Source organism: Tachysurus fulvidraco, chromosome 12, assembly GCF_022655615.1.
Source record: "Tachysurus fulvidraco isolate hzauxx_2018 chromosome 12, HZAU_PFXX_2.0, whole genome shotgun sequence".
NCBI classification, from domain to species: Eukaryota; Metazoa; Chordata; class Actinopteri; order Siluriformes; family Bagridae; genus Tachysurus; species Tachysurus fulvidraco.
Window position 1 is genome coordinate 16895019 of NC_062529.1, and position 14377 is coordinate 16909395.

The 14377-nt window shown below is 36.9% G+C and overlaps 1 protein-coding gene across 1 annotated transcript in view; it reads left to right on the plus strand.

The window, feature by feature from the left end:
* Nucleotides 1–14377, plus strand: part of LOC113659518 (latent-transforming growth factor beta-binding protein 2) — a 99711-nt gene that overhangs the window by 17247 nt on the left and 68087 nt on the right. The window contains exon 3 of the mRNA XM_027172341.2: nucleotides 1023–1302. Coding sequence (XP_027028142.1) covers nucleotides 1023–1302 — 280 coding nt within the window. The remainder of the gene's footprint in view (nucleotides 1–1022; nucleotides 1303–14377) is intronic.

A 14377-nucleotide genomic window follows, 5' to 3' on the forward strand; every position in this document is an offset into this window, starting at 1 on the left:
TCTCTGTAAAGCGATTGCTTGCTAATTTTTGCTGTGTCGCAGGGGTACATTTAAACCTGCTGTTTGGCTCTTGAACCATCTGACAATGAATAAATCACTACATGTTTAAACTCAAAGATTTAAGGAAAAAATATTGTATCAGTGTGTCCTGAAATTAGAAGAATGGGCTTTTAAATAACATGTAAGGAATCAAATATAATGGGATGTGCTGCTATAGGAAAATAATCAGTAATGGATTGTGTGCTGTGGTAAATGTAAAGACATAATATAACCATTTCAAGGTGGATAACACTTCATAGTGTTTTATTTCTCTTAACCCCTTAAACCACCCTAGCCTGTCAAGAATGACAGTTTATTTAATGAAAGTAAGACATGCTCTCTTTCAGTTTAGATATAGATAGGTTTGTGGGAAATTGTTGTGCATTTCCCCTAAATAATTTAGTTCCCGTTATTAATTATATACTTACGTGGTTGTTCCCTCACAGTGTTTTTTACTTCAAGATAATTAACAGACAAACTAAGCACACGTCGTCATGCTAATGATAACCATCAAATCCCTCCGTCTTTTAGATTTTTCTGTGTTGGAAAACTTAAATTTACTTACGGCAAAAATGTTATAAATCATTGACATTGATGACACTATTCCAGAGTGCTAAACAAACATCTCTATAGAAAAGCTCACTATATTAATGAGTACATCGATTTTTTTATTTTTTATATGAAACATTTTAGATGTTTTAGAGAGAGTGCATTAATGTTAACCTGTAATTTGTCATGCAGCTGGCATTACTGTCAGAACGGCAGTTATAGAAAATTAATAAACACCTTTGAGTTTAAAATTCACTGTTATGTTTGAGATTAACTTGTGACTAATCAGCTTTATGCAGGAATATCATAAACTGTAAACCATTATGTTTATTTAACATTTTTAACAGATTTTTTTTTACATTTATGCCAGCCATATCTAAATATGTATATATCTATTGATGGCTGATTGCATTGTTCATCTTTCATCTTCATAGCGGATTGCCAGCCCCCGTGTCAAAACCGCGGCTCATGTAGTCGCCCACACACCTGCGTGTGCCGCTCAGGCTATCAGGGACCACGCTGTGAAGAGGTTGCGCCTGAGCAGGTTTACATCCACACCGGCTCATCCAGAGTACTGATACCCATCCAGCCTGGAACAGACACCAAGCAGCATCAGTCTGCCCGCAGGAAACCCACTGAGAGACAAGCCAGTGAAAGCAATCCCAAAACTCAAACACCGAAGCCGCCAACTGGCAGAGTGGCCCATTCATCTGGGTAAGTCTCTCAACACCACACAAACACATAGATGGAAAATCACAGAATACATGAAAGCTGCCAGAGGAAAAGAAACCATGATGAACGGTTATTTGGCACGTTCGTTGTTGTTTTTTTCTTGTTATTTAGAATACCATGCTTGTACAGGGGTGTTGTTGGTACGTATGGGTTCACTCTGGTTACATTTTTTGCTGGTTAGTATTTTTTTATTTTGATTATGAAAGATAGTGCTTTGCATGTTTATCTAAAGAAATATTTATTTACTATGTAAATGTGCAAAATGCAGTTTAGTGTTGTAGCAAATTGGTTCATTTTGTACCCTCAATGTCATTCACTAATTCTTAAAGTCAAAACTGGAGCTACTGTACAGCTTCATGTAGCACTGAAAGCTTGCGGGCAGGTGTTATATATTTGGAGAAGTCTGATTCCACTAGAATGACAAAATCTTTCCATTTAATAATGGGAATGCTTATAAAAAAGGCAATAAAAAAGATGAAAGAATAATCATATAATATTCAAAATGATGACCTATTATAAAGATAGCAAAGTTTCATATTAGACATTAGCACATGTTCCCTTCTCTGCTGCTAACACAGCCTTTGACACATTACTAATTAACACTATGCACAATGATTTTTTAATTTACATTATTTCGAACATGTATTTCAGTGTGCTGCTGCTGTGTGTAGGCTTTTTTTAATTAATATCGAGCTGTCAGCTTTTGACAGACTGTTCTGCTCTGCTATCAGTGCTTTAAATATCTTTTGATTGACGAGCAGATTCTCTTTAAGAATCAGCCAACCTTTTATAAAAACCACATCACTTCGATATGCAGAGAGACTGAAAGCTGATTGTTCTCACTAAGACATAAATATACTAGATACTAGATAAACAGTATATACATAATACATTAAGCATTATTCATAGTCAGACATCACTGAAATTAAACATTATGAAAGTGTTTGTGTTGAAACTTGACATTTTAATTAGAAGAAACATGAAATAAGCCGACATCTTTTTGGCTGTATAATATTTTAATACTCCTGTTGTAGCGTTTCAGAGCAGAAGACGGGAATACAGATTTAATATGTTTTCCTAGGACAGTAGTGTAAGACATGGAAAAATTGACCCCCTGCTCACCCTTAATGAACATGCTATTCATTTTTATGTTGTTCTCTCAGGGGAATTTGAAAGCTCTGTAGTTGGGAATCACAAAACAAAACACATAAACCAAGGGAAACAAAGTAGCTATAATGTGCCAAACAGGAAAGATGTGGTAACTTTTGCCATTTGCAACAAGAAATAGTTCTGTTATTTTTTAACAAATATTTTTTATTTTTTTATGTAACACTGTCTTTGCTCTGTGAGTCATCGGGCTTCACTACCATTGAATACTAATACGCACTCAGGACTAAGACTCACCACTTAATTCTGCATATATACCTTATATATTCTGCAATAACGCATTCTGATATTCCTCTAACATAAAGGGTCTAAAGTTATTTTGAAAGTGGTCCTTAAAAGGTATCTGCCAGCAGTACAGTTCTGAACACTGATGCAAGGATTGGGCAGCTCTTGATCTGCGTGTTATTCCGGCTTGAACCCTGTTTTACAGTCAGTGCTGAAAGAAGCCACTTGTTCAGCTGTTTAAATATATCACTGTATGTCAACTATATACAAATAAGGCTTTAGCTTGTCATGATGTTCTCTACTTTGGAATCGATCCCAATGCTTTTCTAATCCTGTAAGTGCATATTAAGTTGTATTTCTGTATAAAAGCTGACTTCGGAACTCATGTTTATCCAGCTTGTCTGCTTGTAATATCTTAGCAAAGCTCTATAATATATTTTACGTCACTTGAAACTTTTACTATTAGCTACTTTACCTCGACTGTCTAGTGTTGCTCGAATATATACTGTACCATTGGCGACAATCCACTTTGTAAATATGTAAATGTGTGCTTTATCCGGATGTTTGCGCTCTCAAATCAGATCAAATCTGTGTTTTGTAATTAATTCAAGGTTCTGTCTAAAGCAAACAGTTGCCTTGAATATGTTTACTTTGACATGTTGTCAGAGGACATTTTTGTGCTCTGAATCATGAGCCTTTGTGTTTCTACTATACCACAGCCAGACACGAGACCCGAGTCCTAAATTCTGTGGACTATAAAGCTGTAAATGCATTTTTATTGTCGACAATTGTCACATACATCAAATGCTAAAACTAAATCAAACCTTAAATACAGACAAAACACATTTTTACATGCATACCTTTTGTACATCTAGACTGGATTACAATTGATTATGACTTTGCAACAGTCACAAGCTTTGACTCAAATCCTATACAATGACCATGCTTTATAAAGCTTTTACTGAACTAAGACATTAAGGAGATTAATAAATATTACAAAGTATACCTCTGGACTAAGATGCCTAAGATGAAAAGAAGCAGTAGAAGTCAACCTGCTACCCCCAGACATGAGTAAGTCAGGCTCTTTATCTCCATGATCAGACCATACTTCCAGCCTCATCAGCAGCATAGGAGCAATTCAAGGCCATTACCATAGACAAATGTGCCAAGACTGGATTAAAAAGTTCAGACGCTGTCTCCATGATTATTAGGAAGTCCTGCTGTTTTCATCCCATCATCTCTGTATCCTCTTCCTCAGCCCTGTCTGATAAGGTGGCACCTTAAACAACAAACTCAGAACTCAGCCAACCTGCTGAAATCTTTTTAGACAAGAACATTCCTGAAGTCAGTCCAAATTGCCTGGGTTAAACCTTCATGCCTTTTGCCACAGAGCAGACAGCATGTGCTATGTTGGCATGTCCTTTGAACCCTAAATTTTAAGGTATGTCCGCTGTCTGGCATGCAAGCAACACCTACTATCTGTCATAACCTGTGCTTCTTGACGCCCTGCTGTGCAAGGCAATGCCAAAAAAAAGATGCTGGGTAGGTCTCAAGGGTGTCTTGGCTAAAGGTCTGTGGAAGCTGACATAGTGAAGGGCTTAAGGGTTTGTCTGGCTGTGCTGTGTCTAGCTGCCTGGGTCCAGACGCCCACTCCACACTTCATGCCGCTGCCAGTTGGCCTCCTGCTGAAATTAAATCACTATTTGTAGACTGTCGGCAGGGCTGCTTAAGGTGAAAGTGCCTCTGTATTTTGTTTAAAGGAAGCTATTTGTCATCAGTGAACATCGGGTTCAGCTCCATTACACAACTGCAGTAGGCATTTCTCCTTAAAGCTTTCTGCAAATGGCAGGGCAATGTTCGTATAAAAAAGCTAGAAAAGAATTTTGTGGTTCAAAAGGGTTTGAGGAACATTAGGAACATCAGAATTTGGGTTTGATCTTGAAGCAACCAGCCAAACAGACTGATAGTGTGATAAATATAAGAAGTAGATGATAATGATAACTATACGTTTGATAAAAGTAAATGCAAAATGATTAACAAAACAAAGAAACAAAAACAAAACAAATATAAAAAAGGACTTCCTATGCACTTCAGATCTGTTCACTGGGATTAATCTATGTTTAATCTTTTGTCAACTATTTTTCGACCCATAGTCCGTACTTCCTGATAAATTCTTTGACTTTTCATTGATTTAGGCTCATGTTCATCATCATGCCTTCTGAAATCTAATCTGCTATCCGTATATGAATTAGGATCATTTTCAAATGCGAGCATGCAGCATTCACTATCAATAGGTCAGTATCATATGCCTTACTATTCCATCCCTTGTCTACATTGCTCCAGTAGTTATGAACAGCTGCAGAGGTGATAAGTTGAGCCAGACAGTCTGAGCATTGGGCCCTGTTTGGCCTCCCATCCTGTTCTCTGTGACATCAGGGCTTCACAGGATGATGAGTGGTGTGATCTGGGTTTGCGTGTGCAGCACACACTTTTGGTGCTCCCAGAGGTAATCTGTTTCACTGGCCAACTCTTAGATAATGCTAGGTGGAGAATGGTAAAACTGGCTTTGTGGGCTGTTTTGAAGGAAGCTCTGCCTTTCTAATCTGAGGTGAGTGCTTGGAACATCTTGAAAACAGTCCAAAACCTTACCTACTAAAGTTTAAATTATGGCCTGATGCTTTGTAAGCTGTTGCACCTTGATTTGAAATGGGACAAGTGGAATCCTCCGAATAGTCTACAAGACCACCACTGGAACTTGTACTGCATTAACAGTCCATAATATCGGGAGTGATACATATACTTTAAAAAACTGTTGGAAAATATCACTGAGAACCAGGGATAGCAATACACATTAAAAAATCGGTGTGTTAACACATTTGTAATTTAGAACATTTTTACTTTAGGGGCTACTCTAAGTTCACAGTGGGTGGCTCACAGATGTAGGCCATTCTCATTTTCACATTTGGTGGTTTTAGAAGTATCTGAAGCCTACTGAGGGATAAACTGGTTAAAGGAATGATTCCCTATTGCACAACTGCAGTAGGCATTTCTGCACTGCCTCTTAGTCACATCCTGCTCACTTGTTACTGTTGCTGTATGACTAAAACCAGCACTTAGTGACCAAAGATTTACTCAGACACCAGAATCTCTCCTCAGGGGAAATTTGAGGTTTCTGTGTGAGTTTTAAAATGATTAACTAAGACCAATCTTTCATTTTTACTGTAACCTCAAGACTAAATATAGTTCAACAGAACTGCTGCCAGTGCAGACCAGTTGTATTTATTCTAGAAGCAGACGTGTTGATATGAAAGGATATGCATCTACTTCTAACAGAATTGGTATCAGCATTTGTAGGAAATATTATGAGCAATACAACAACACCTATCAGCACTAGAATTTTGATATTTTTTTTACCTTTCAATACTTGCAGCCTTTGTTCTACTATAAATGGTAGAACTAAGGAGCAACATGACCTTTGGGAAGACACAGAATTCACTATTGAGCTATGTCATTGTGTTGGAAAAATGTGCAACCCACTTTGCATTGTCTACTCTTGTGTAAGATATAGTTTATAAACATGGTTTTATCACAGTGATCTCATATCTGCAGCATTTTGTGTACAGTTTTGCACAGTAGGATTCTGTCTGGTAAAGCTATCCCATAGAACCAGCTAGAAATCTGCTCTTCCAATCTAGCCAGATTTACACACTTCATCCCCCAAGCCAGACAGGAAGCAAGTCACCAGAGCTTTAAGATTCTTTAATGAAAGACTTCACATATAAAGTATCGGCCATTCCCTTTGGAAATTGACATACTCTTTATGTTAATCATTATTTCTTCTTATGTTGTGGCCTGTGAAAAACAGGACATGGTAATATTTAAAAGCAGTTGATCAAGTGAGACGTTCACTGTGCACAAATCTTTGTGGACATCTGATCATCATCCACATGTGGGCCTTTACCCAAACTGTAGCCACACAGTTGCATAGAATGTCTTTGTATGCTGTAACTTTACAATTTCCCTGCCTAATTGTTTGCAAACATGTTCCAGCATTACAATGCCCAATATGCACAAATCAAGATGCTTTCTTTTGAGGTTGGAGTGGAAGAATTTCAGTGTCCTGCACAGAGCCCCGAATTCAACCACATTGAACACCTTTTTTGATGAACTGGAACACTGACTGCACCCCAGACCTCCTCACTCAACCTCAGTGCCTGACCTCACTAATGCTCTTGTACTGTAGCTGAATGGGTAAAGTCCCACAAATTGAGAGGAAAGTCTTATTATACCACCCAAGGAGGACCTCAATCTGGAATGGGATGATCAAAAAGCTCATGTGAGAGTGAGGAAGGCTTCACCCAAATCCTAGTGCTTCTGGGTCACAAATTCACTTCCTGTCTATCAGCCATTAAAGCGGGTTTTCTACCACTATTACACAACGTATTGGAAGTTATACTGTATCTTTCCCTTAGTTTTAAGGTATGTTTCAAATTTTAAATAGTGTCATGTATATGACACAATATATGATACAATAGTGTTTATCCTCATATTTATTTTACAATTACTGCTTAATTTTTATTATTTCAGTCTGAATAATTTCTCCATAAAGGTCAGTAGTGTGACAGTAGATGGTGACGTAGTACTTCCTGCTGGTGGGTGTACTGGTGATGCAGGGTGGACCTTTGACCTTTGGCTTTCCTGTTGGGCAGTGTGACTCTGCAGTGTGGAGGGTGTGAGGGGTTAGGACTTTCCGGAGCCAAGGGGACATCCTCTTCGGTGATTTAGGGCAGCTATTCTGTAGGGTTTCTCTGAAAACACTGGCTTGTGTAACGTCAACACGACAAAAAATGCAGACTCAGCATTCCACATGAACCCATGACCTGCTATGCCAAATGCATTATTACACCTTTATAACATTACAACTGCTAGATTTTATTTATTTGTTCCATCCCTTTTTATGCATTGTTTACCAATACATAAACATTAAAAGCATCTGAAGCAGTCTACTTTGTTCCCCCCTTTTTATGCTTTGTTTTCCAATACATAAACTAGTCAGTTAAAGTAGACTACTTCAGATGCTTTTAAGAATAGTTAACAAAATGACTATTTATCGCAGAAAATCTGATAAGAAAAAATCATCAGCATTTAGTCCTTAACCTAATTGTGTTATTTAGCAATTTAGGCTGTATTGACTGCTGGAATAAATTAGAGAGAAACCATTTGTGAATGCAGTTCATGATAATTATGAAGAGAATATTTCAAAACATGTGGTAACACTTTCCCTAAAGATTTCCTTATTAGAATTTTGTATTCATGAAATTGCCTGCAGAGTATAAACTGCTATCACACATATATATATTTATTATGGTTTCCTTATAATTAATTACTGCTCAAATATACAGTATGAACTGCGTTTAGTAGTTATAGAATTATCGGATTTTAATTGTGGAGAGATTGTGAGGTCTTTACAGTACATGTCTGCTCCTAGTCCTAGTGTGTTCTGCACCTTTTTGGATAGAAGATTGTGTGTAGAAATGAACTCTTTATGTATTTGAAGTTGGTGTCATGCATTTCATCTGTGATTGTGTATGTCTTATTTGGCTAATTTACAATGCACGTGTGTATGTGGCCATTCACATTGCTCAGTTAATATCAGTTCTTATCGGTTCTAGATTGCTAAATTTAGCACATTGACTCCAGTCCTGTTGGATAGATGAGTTTCACCATTGAACCACAATCTTTCCTCTTTCCTTCCTTTCACTCCCTCTCTTTCTTTCTCTGGATCTGGCTGTCGTTTCCACCCTGAATTCTCACTCCTCACTTCAAGTGTTGGTGAAAATTGATGCACTTGAGCAATTGACATGTTATATGGGCCTCTAGTGGCAAACATGAGTTTCAGCTATTTTGCAGTTTAAAAAAAAAACAGCCAGAAAACATACTCAGGAAACAGCAACTACAGTACAAGTATGAGCATGTGCTCATTTACTGAAATATAGCTGTGTCGATAAAGAAACATAGTCCAGATTGAAATTGGAAAGGTTCCATGCAGTTTTATGTTTGGATTTTGAGCAAAAGCTCAAACGTTCTTCTGATATACAGTAGTGTAGTGTCTAACTGTGTAATCACAACCGAAATTACAGCTAAAATCTTTCCAGTACTCCTGTTCAAAAGTGACCTCATTTTATACAAAAAAGTACCACGTGCCTTGTTCTAGCATCTACTGATGATCCTTGAATTGAAAAGATAGAAACCATGAAGTAATGGAAAATGTTATACTTAAGTGAAAGAAGGTCTGTTGTGTCAAGTGCTAGTTAGAATGATATTTGACTGAAAGTTAAAATGTGTCCACCTGTTGCAGAATAATGTTATTGCCAACATACTCCTTGGTCAAAAGAACAATAGCAAAAAGTTTCCATCCAATTCTAGATTTGGGGAGCTAAACCTTTTTAAAATGACCCTTCCTTTTTTAATATTAAGGTTATTGGATATAATTCCTGCCTTGCAACCACATGACTGGGTTAAATGGATCCTAATATCACCATCAAAAAGAATAGAAATAGTTTGTCTTAAAACACTACCATGATTTTGTAATCACCTTCATAGTCATTTTGAACACCCAGTTTCCAAAATGAATTGACTGACCCATTATAGCTAAAGATGAGCCAGCATTGGTAAGTCTTCCTTCTGTTGCCCTTATGTACCGTTTAGACAGAGTGGCAAACATATACTGGTTGCTGGATGTCATCACCATCAACAGTAGGCAGGCTGGATACCCAGTCCCTACAGCTGCAATACAACAGATTGTATTATTTGTAGGCTTCCCAATATGTTGTGCTGATACATGGGCATTGCTGTTCAATTCAATTCAATTCAAGTTTATTTGTATAGAGCTTTTTACAATGGGCTTTGTCTCAAAGCAGCTTTACAGAACATAAACATAGAACAGAAGGTAAACATAAGGAGAAATATAGAGGATTAATATAGTAAAAAAATCAAGATACATAGTTCACAGTGTGTATGTATGTATGTATGTATGTATGTATGTATGTATGTATGTATGTATGTATGTATGTATGTATGTATATGTATTTATCCCCAGTGAGCAAGTCTGAGGTGACTCAGGCAGCAGTGGCAAGGAAAAACCCCCTTAAATTGGTAAGGAAAAAACCTTGAGAGGAACCAAACTCAAAGGGGAACCTCATCCTCATATGGGTGACATTAGAGGGTGTGTTTACAAATATACAGTCAAACAAATGTTGAATTGGTGTAAAGATAACATGGAGTATAGACCTCCTCTTGGTATCATAGAGTCCAACTGGAGCTGGTAGATCTGTAGATGTCTCAGACTGTGCACAACTTCTGGTTATATACGGTTAACCGCACTTCCCCCAGGGTCTTGAATTTGGTGTCCATCTGTGAGAACCTTTCCAGTTAATTCCTAAGATATTGTGTTTTTCATAACATTGAGGCCTACATTATCCAGATGGCTTGGCAGTTTAGAGTGGTAGTGACTTATGTAATTGTGATTCTTTGAACCTTAGATAACTGGAGCCACCACTGACCTGGCAAGAACATGTCAAGAAGGTTCCAAGGAAAGATGGCAGTATGACAGTTATATTTATAGTAAACACTGCATCATACATCACTTTGAGTCTTTGCTGGAAGGTCTCTGCATGCCTGTCTATGTACACAAGAATGTAAACAGGTGATACTTACTGCCATTGGTAGCTTTCCTGGATTCATAGAAGTTAGAATTAAGTTAGAATTGCTTTTTTTATATGAAACTGTAGATAATGAGCTAACTATTGAGTGCTATTCTGTCAGTGTGGACAGTTTCATTCAATCAAACTGTCTTATTAATGGTTCGGTTCTTTGTTTTTTTTTTTGTTTTTTTATTTGAGGTTTTGGTGGTTCAACTATTTATTTATTTATTTATTTATTTATTTATTTATTTATTTATTTATTTATTTACTTATTTACTTATTTACTTTACACCTAATTGCTTCTTTAGTTAGCCTTGTCTATTTCTCACCACCAGTCAGGTCTCCTCTACTACCAGCTACTAAACAATCCAGTCAACCACATTTTTAGAACTTCTGTGATGCTGCATTACAGGGTAACATGCATAACATACTCAGATGAAAGTGCTGTCCATCTCATTCTGCATACAAGAGCAGAGCATTCTGATGTGTCACTATGATCGACAGGGGAACACTATGGAATTAATGTATTAAAGAATGTATACATGTAGGTAAAATCCTCTGAAATGATATCTGTCATTTAGTCAGGGTATAGAACTACTTAAGTATTTTTAACATCAGGGAACATGAACAGACTGGGCCTTGTTAATTAAGACATCTGTCTTCTGGCATGTTTAATCCTTCTTTAAATGAAGCAGAATGTGCCATGATCAGCAGTATCTTCTCCAAAAGGACAGTGATTGGAGATGCTTTTAATACACAACAGTGCAGTCATTTGGGGTATAATTGTTCACTGATGTTTGGCCCCGTGCATTATGGATAATAGAGGAGACCGTAATCCAAGGCTTTATCTTAAATGCCAGGTGCAGGGCTGTGTTGCAAGCACATTAAATGAAAACAGACAACACATTTTTCTTAAGTCTAAGATTTAAATCTATTGATTATCTTGGATCCATTGGTCTTAAATGTCATGATGTAATAAAATATATAATAAATTTGATTTTGCTTGGCATGATGACATGTTGGAGTTATATATTTGAACAAGTTACATATTTGTCAAGTTGTATAATAAATATTTGGCAATTTAATCAAGGCATTTAGAAGCATTTTAAAGGCTAATTCTCTTAATATGGCAGGGGATCTACAGCCAGAAGAGTAAAAATGCTAATAAATATCTAAACAAGCTTCCTATGCTGTATGCCTACTGCCATAAAATAGAAAAGGATAGGAATTTGGAGAAGGTTGTAATGAGTAGAGTTAAGGCAATGTTCTCCTTCATTATTAAGTGTCTGATTGAATCCACATGCTTGTGGGTAAAATATTACAACATGGTAAATTGATAATGAAGGCATTTGCTCTTTACATACTATTAAGTCTTGGGAAAGACAGATGTTGATAAAAGTCAATTACATGAAAATTACTGAAATATAATTAGATAGTGCAATACCTTTTCCTGGATTTATAACGGAATTGTGGTAATAAGGTTAAAGTTCAGAAAGTCAGGATTAATTTCTGTTCAACTGAAAAAAGAACACAACATTGAGCTTGGTAATGATGCACTACCACACAGATCACAAAGAAGCAATATTAAATTAAATTAAAGCTGACATCCTGGATTATAACATTTAAATCCACCCTGTTGGTTTACAGAGCCAAAAGAAGCCATGTGTCCGTGTCCAATTGAATATAAGGTGCTCTAAATGTACTGGAAAGCAGAAAAGGCTAAACAGCGTTTTGTCTTACACCACAGTCTTGCAGACCTGCATATGAGAGTGACCACAAGAGGTTAAAGTCGTCCAAAGGGTTCCCGTTTAAGTTCGCGCTTCGACATGACAAAAACTTCTGGCTTATTTTTGTTTTATTCACTGACGACAAAGATCGTACCAACTTTCCGTGTGCTGTCATGAGTGATGTGCCAAACAACTTTTATTACAAACTTTGATATATATTTATGGGGAAAATATTGCCATTTATATATTTCAGAGTCATTGTAAATGTTAGGTGCAAGGGCCCTAATGAAAACAGTGAGACAGCAACCTTGTACATAATGCCTGGGAAAAGCTGATACATTAGGTATGGGTGGTTTACCGCTATGAGGGAAGCTGGGTGTTATTTCCGTGACTAATAGTGGATCGTAATGTAAAAACTGCATGGCTACCGCACCCCTACTGCCTCCCTCATAGCTCTATTTCCCACAGATTTCCGAATATAAGTCAACATTACATAGACTTAATTACGACCACACTGTTGGGAACATATTGTGTACTCTAACGTATTCCAGTGGATCTAAAATTTATAAAGGTCTAGTTACATAAAATGTGAACGACAGCCCTGGCTTAGAGTGGAGAAGCTAACAAGACTGAATGGTAGTTCGGTGACAACAGTCACCTTTAAAAGCGTTATGGACTATAAACAAAGGAAACAGTTTTATTTTGGATTTAATGCGGTGAGAATAAAAGCATATCTCCCTGTCTATTCATCTTTAGACATTCTGTATTTGTTGTGAGTTTGCTAAACAGAGCAGAGAGATAAATAAAAGGGAAAATTGGCTTAATTCTGCAATCACTATCATCTTTCTGAAGCAGTGTCTTTAGCCCTGTAGCTAGTCTCTGGTCTAATGAGCTGTTTTATGTTGTGTGTTTAAATGCATGTGATTTATCTGCCACAACACAGGAGCTGTTGGAGTCAGTGAACTACAGCATTTTCTTATATGCTTATCTTATATAACTTTATATAATTATATTGAGTATTTATATAAGTAAGTCACATTTTCTTATGTACAAAAAAATTATTTTTTTTAGAAATTTTGAAGACAATTAAAATTTGGTATAATTCTGTCATTCCTAAAGCACTTTTCATACTCCCAAAGTCTCTCCTCTTTTAGCTGTAAAGCTTACTAACAATTATGCCATTTGCCAGTGTGCTGTTGTTCCAAATTAGCCTGATGATATACATGTTCGGATTCTCAAACTCAAATTACGTACGATGTGGTTTGTGGATTTTACGAGAACTTGGGCAAATTTGGATTTCTAGTTGACCTCCACCAGACGCCACTTATCACCTCTTTGCCAACCAGCTTTCTGACTGGTGCTATTAATGCCAAGCTCTTATACAACAAATGGCATTTGGCTGACTCACCAGTTGGTTCAGATGGAAACATGAGAATTACTCATATTGTGTAAATATGAATAAATCATTTTTTTCCTCTTTATTGAAAGGTTATTTCTTGGCATGACGAAGTGTCTAAATTTACAAAGAACACTAGTGAATTGTTACCCTAACCAAAGATTTTTTTGCTATTGCTGTCCCCCTTTTCTTAATTTTTTTCCAGTCCATTGCTAAATATAGGGTCTTGGAATGGTGCCACTGTTTTACTGTTGCTCTGTTGCTGTCCATTTGCTCACAGTACTCGAAATACCAGACCAGGCAGCTGATGCCAGAGAGTCCTGTCTGATGTCAGAGAGATTTGTTTAGACAGAGTCAGTGCATAGCCAACTGACTATTTCCATCCCTCAAACACAGCCTTCATATCAGAAAATTTCTGCATTAACTGATCGATGCTAAATTCTTGGATGTTAGATGTGGGTTCGTTCTTTCCAAACAGTTCAGAAAGACAAATGGACTTTGCCATGGCTTCTCTGAACCTACTTCTACATGTTCAGACACAACTGCAAACTTACTGCATTTTTGGTGCTCTGTAGAAAATAGAGGCCTTACAGAACAAAATGTGAATGGGTTTGTTAAACAGTTCATTAGACAGAGGACTTTCTTCAGGATCATCTTTGAACGGTTAGAATGTTGTAATGTCAAATTTAAAGATAAGGGCTGCAATGTTGTATTATCATTTTAATTTTTAGTTTTGTGCTTTTTTTCTGGTAACTCAAAAGACATAAATAAAGACTTTTAAGTTTTTAGGACTTTTGTTATCAAATAGGGAAAACAGTGACAATTTATGCCTTAGATTT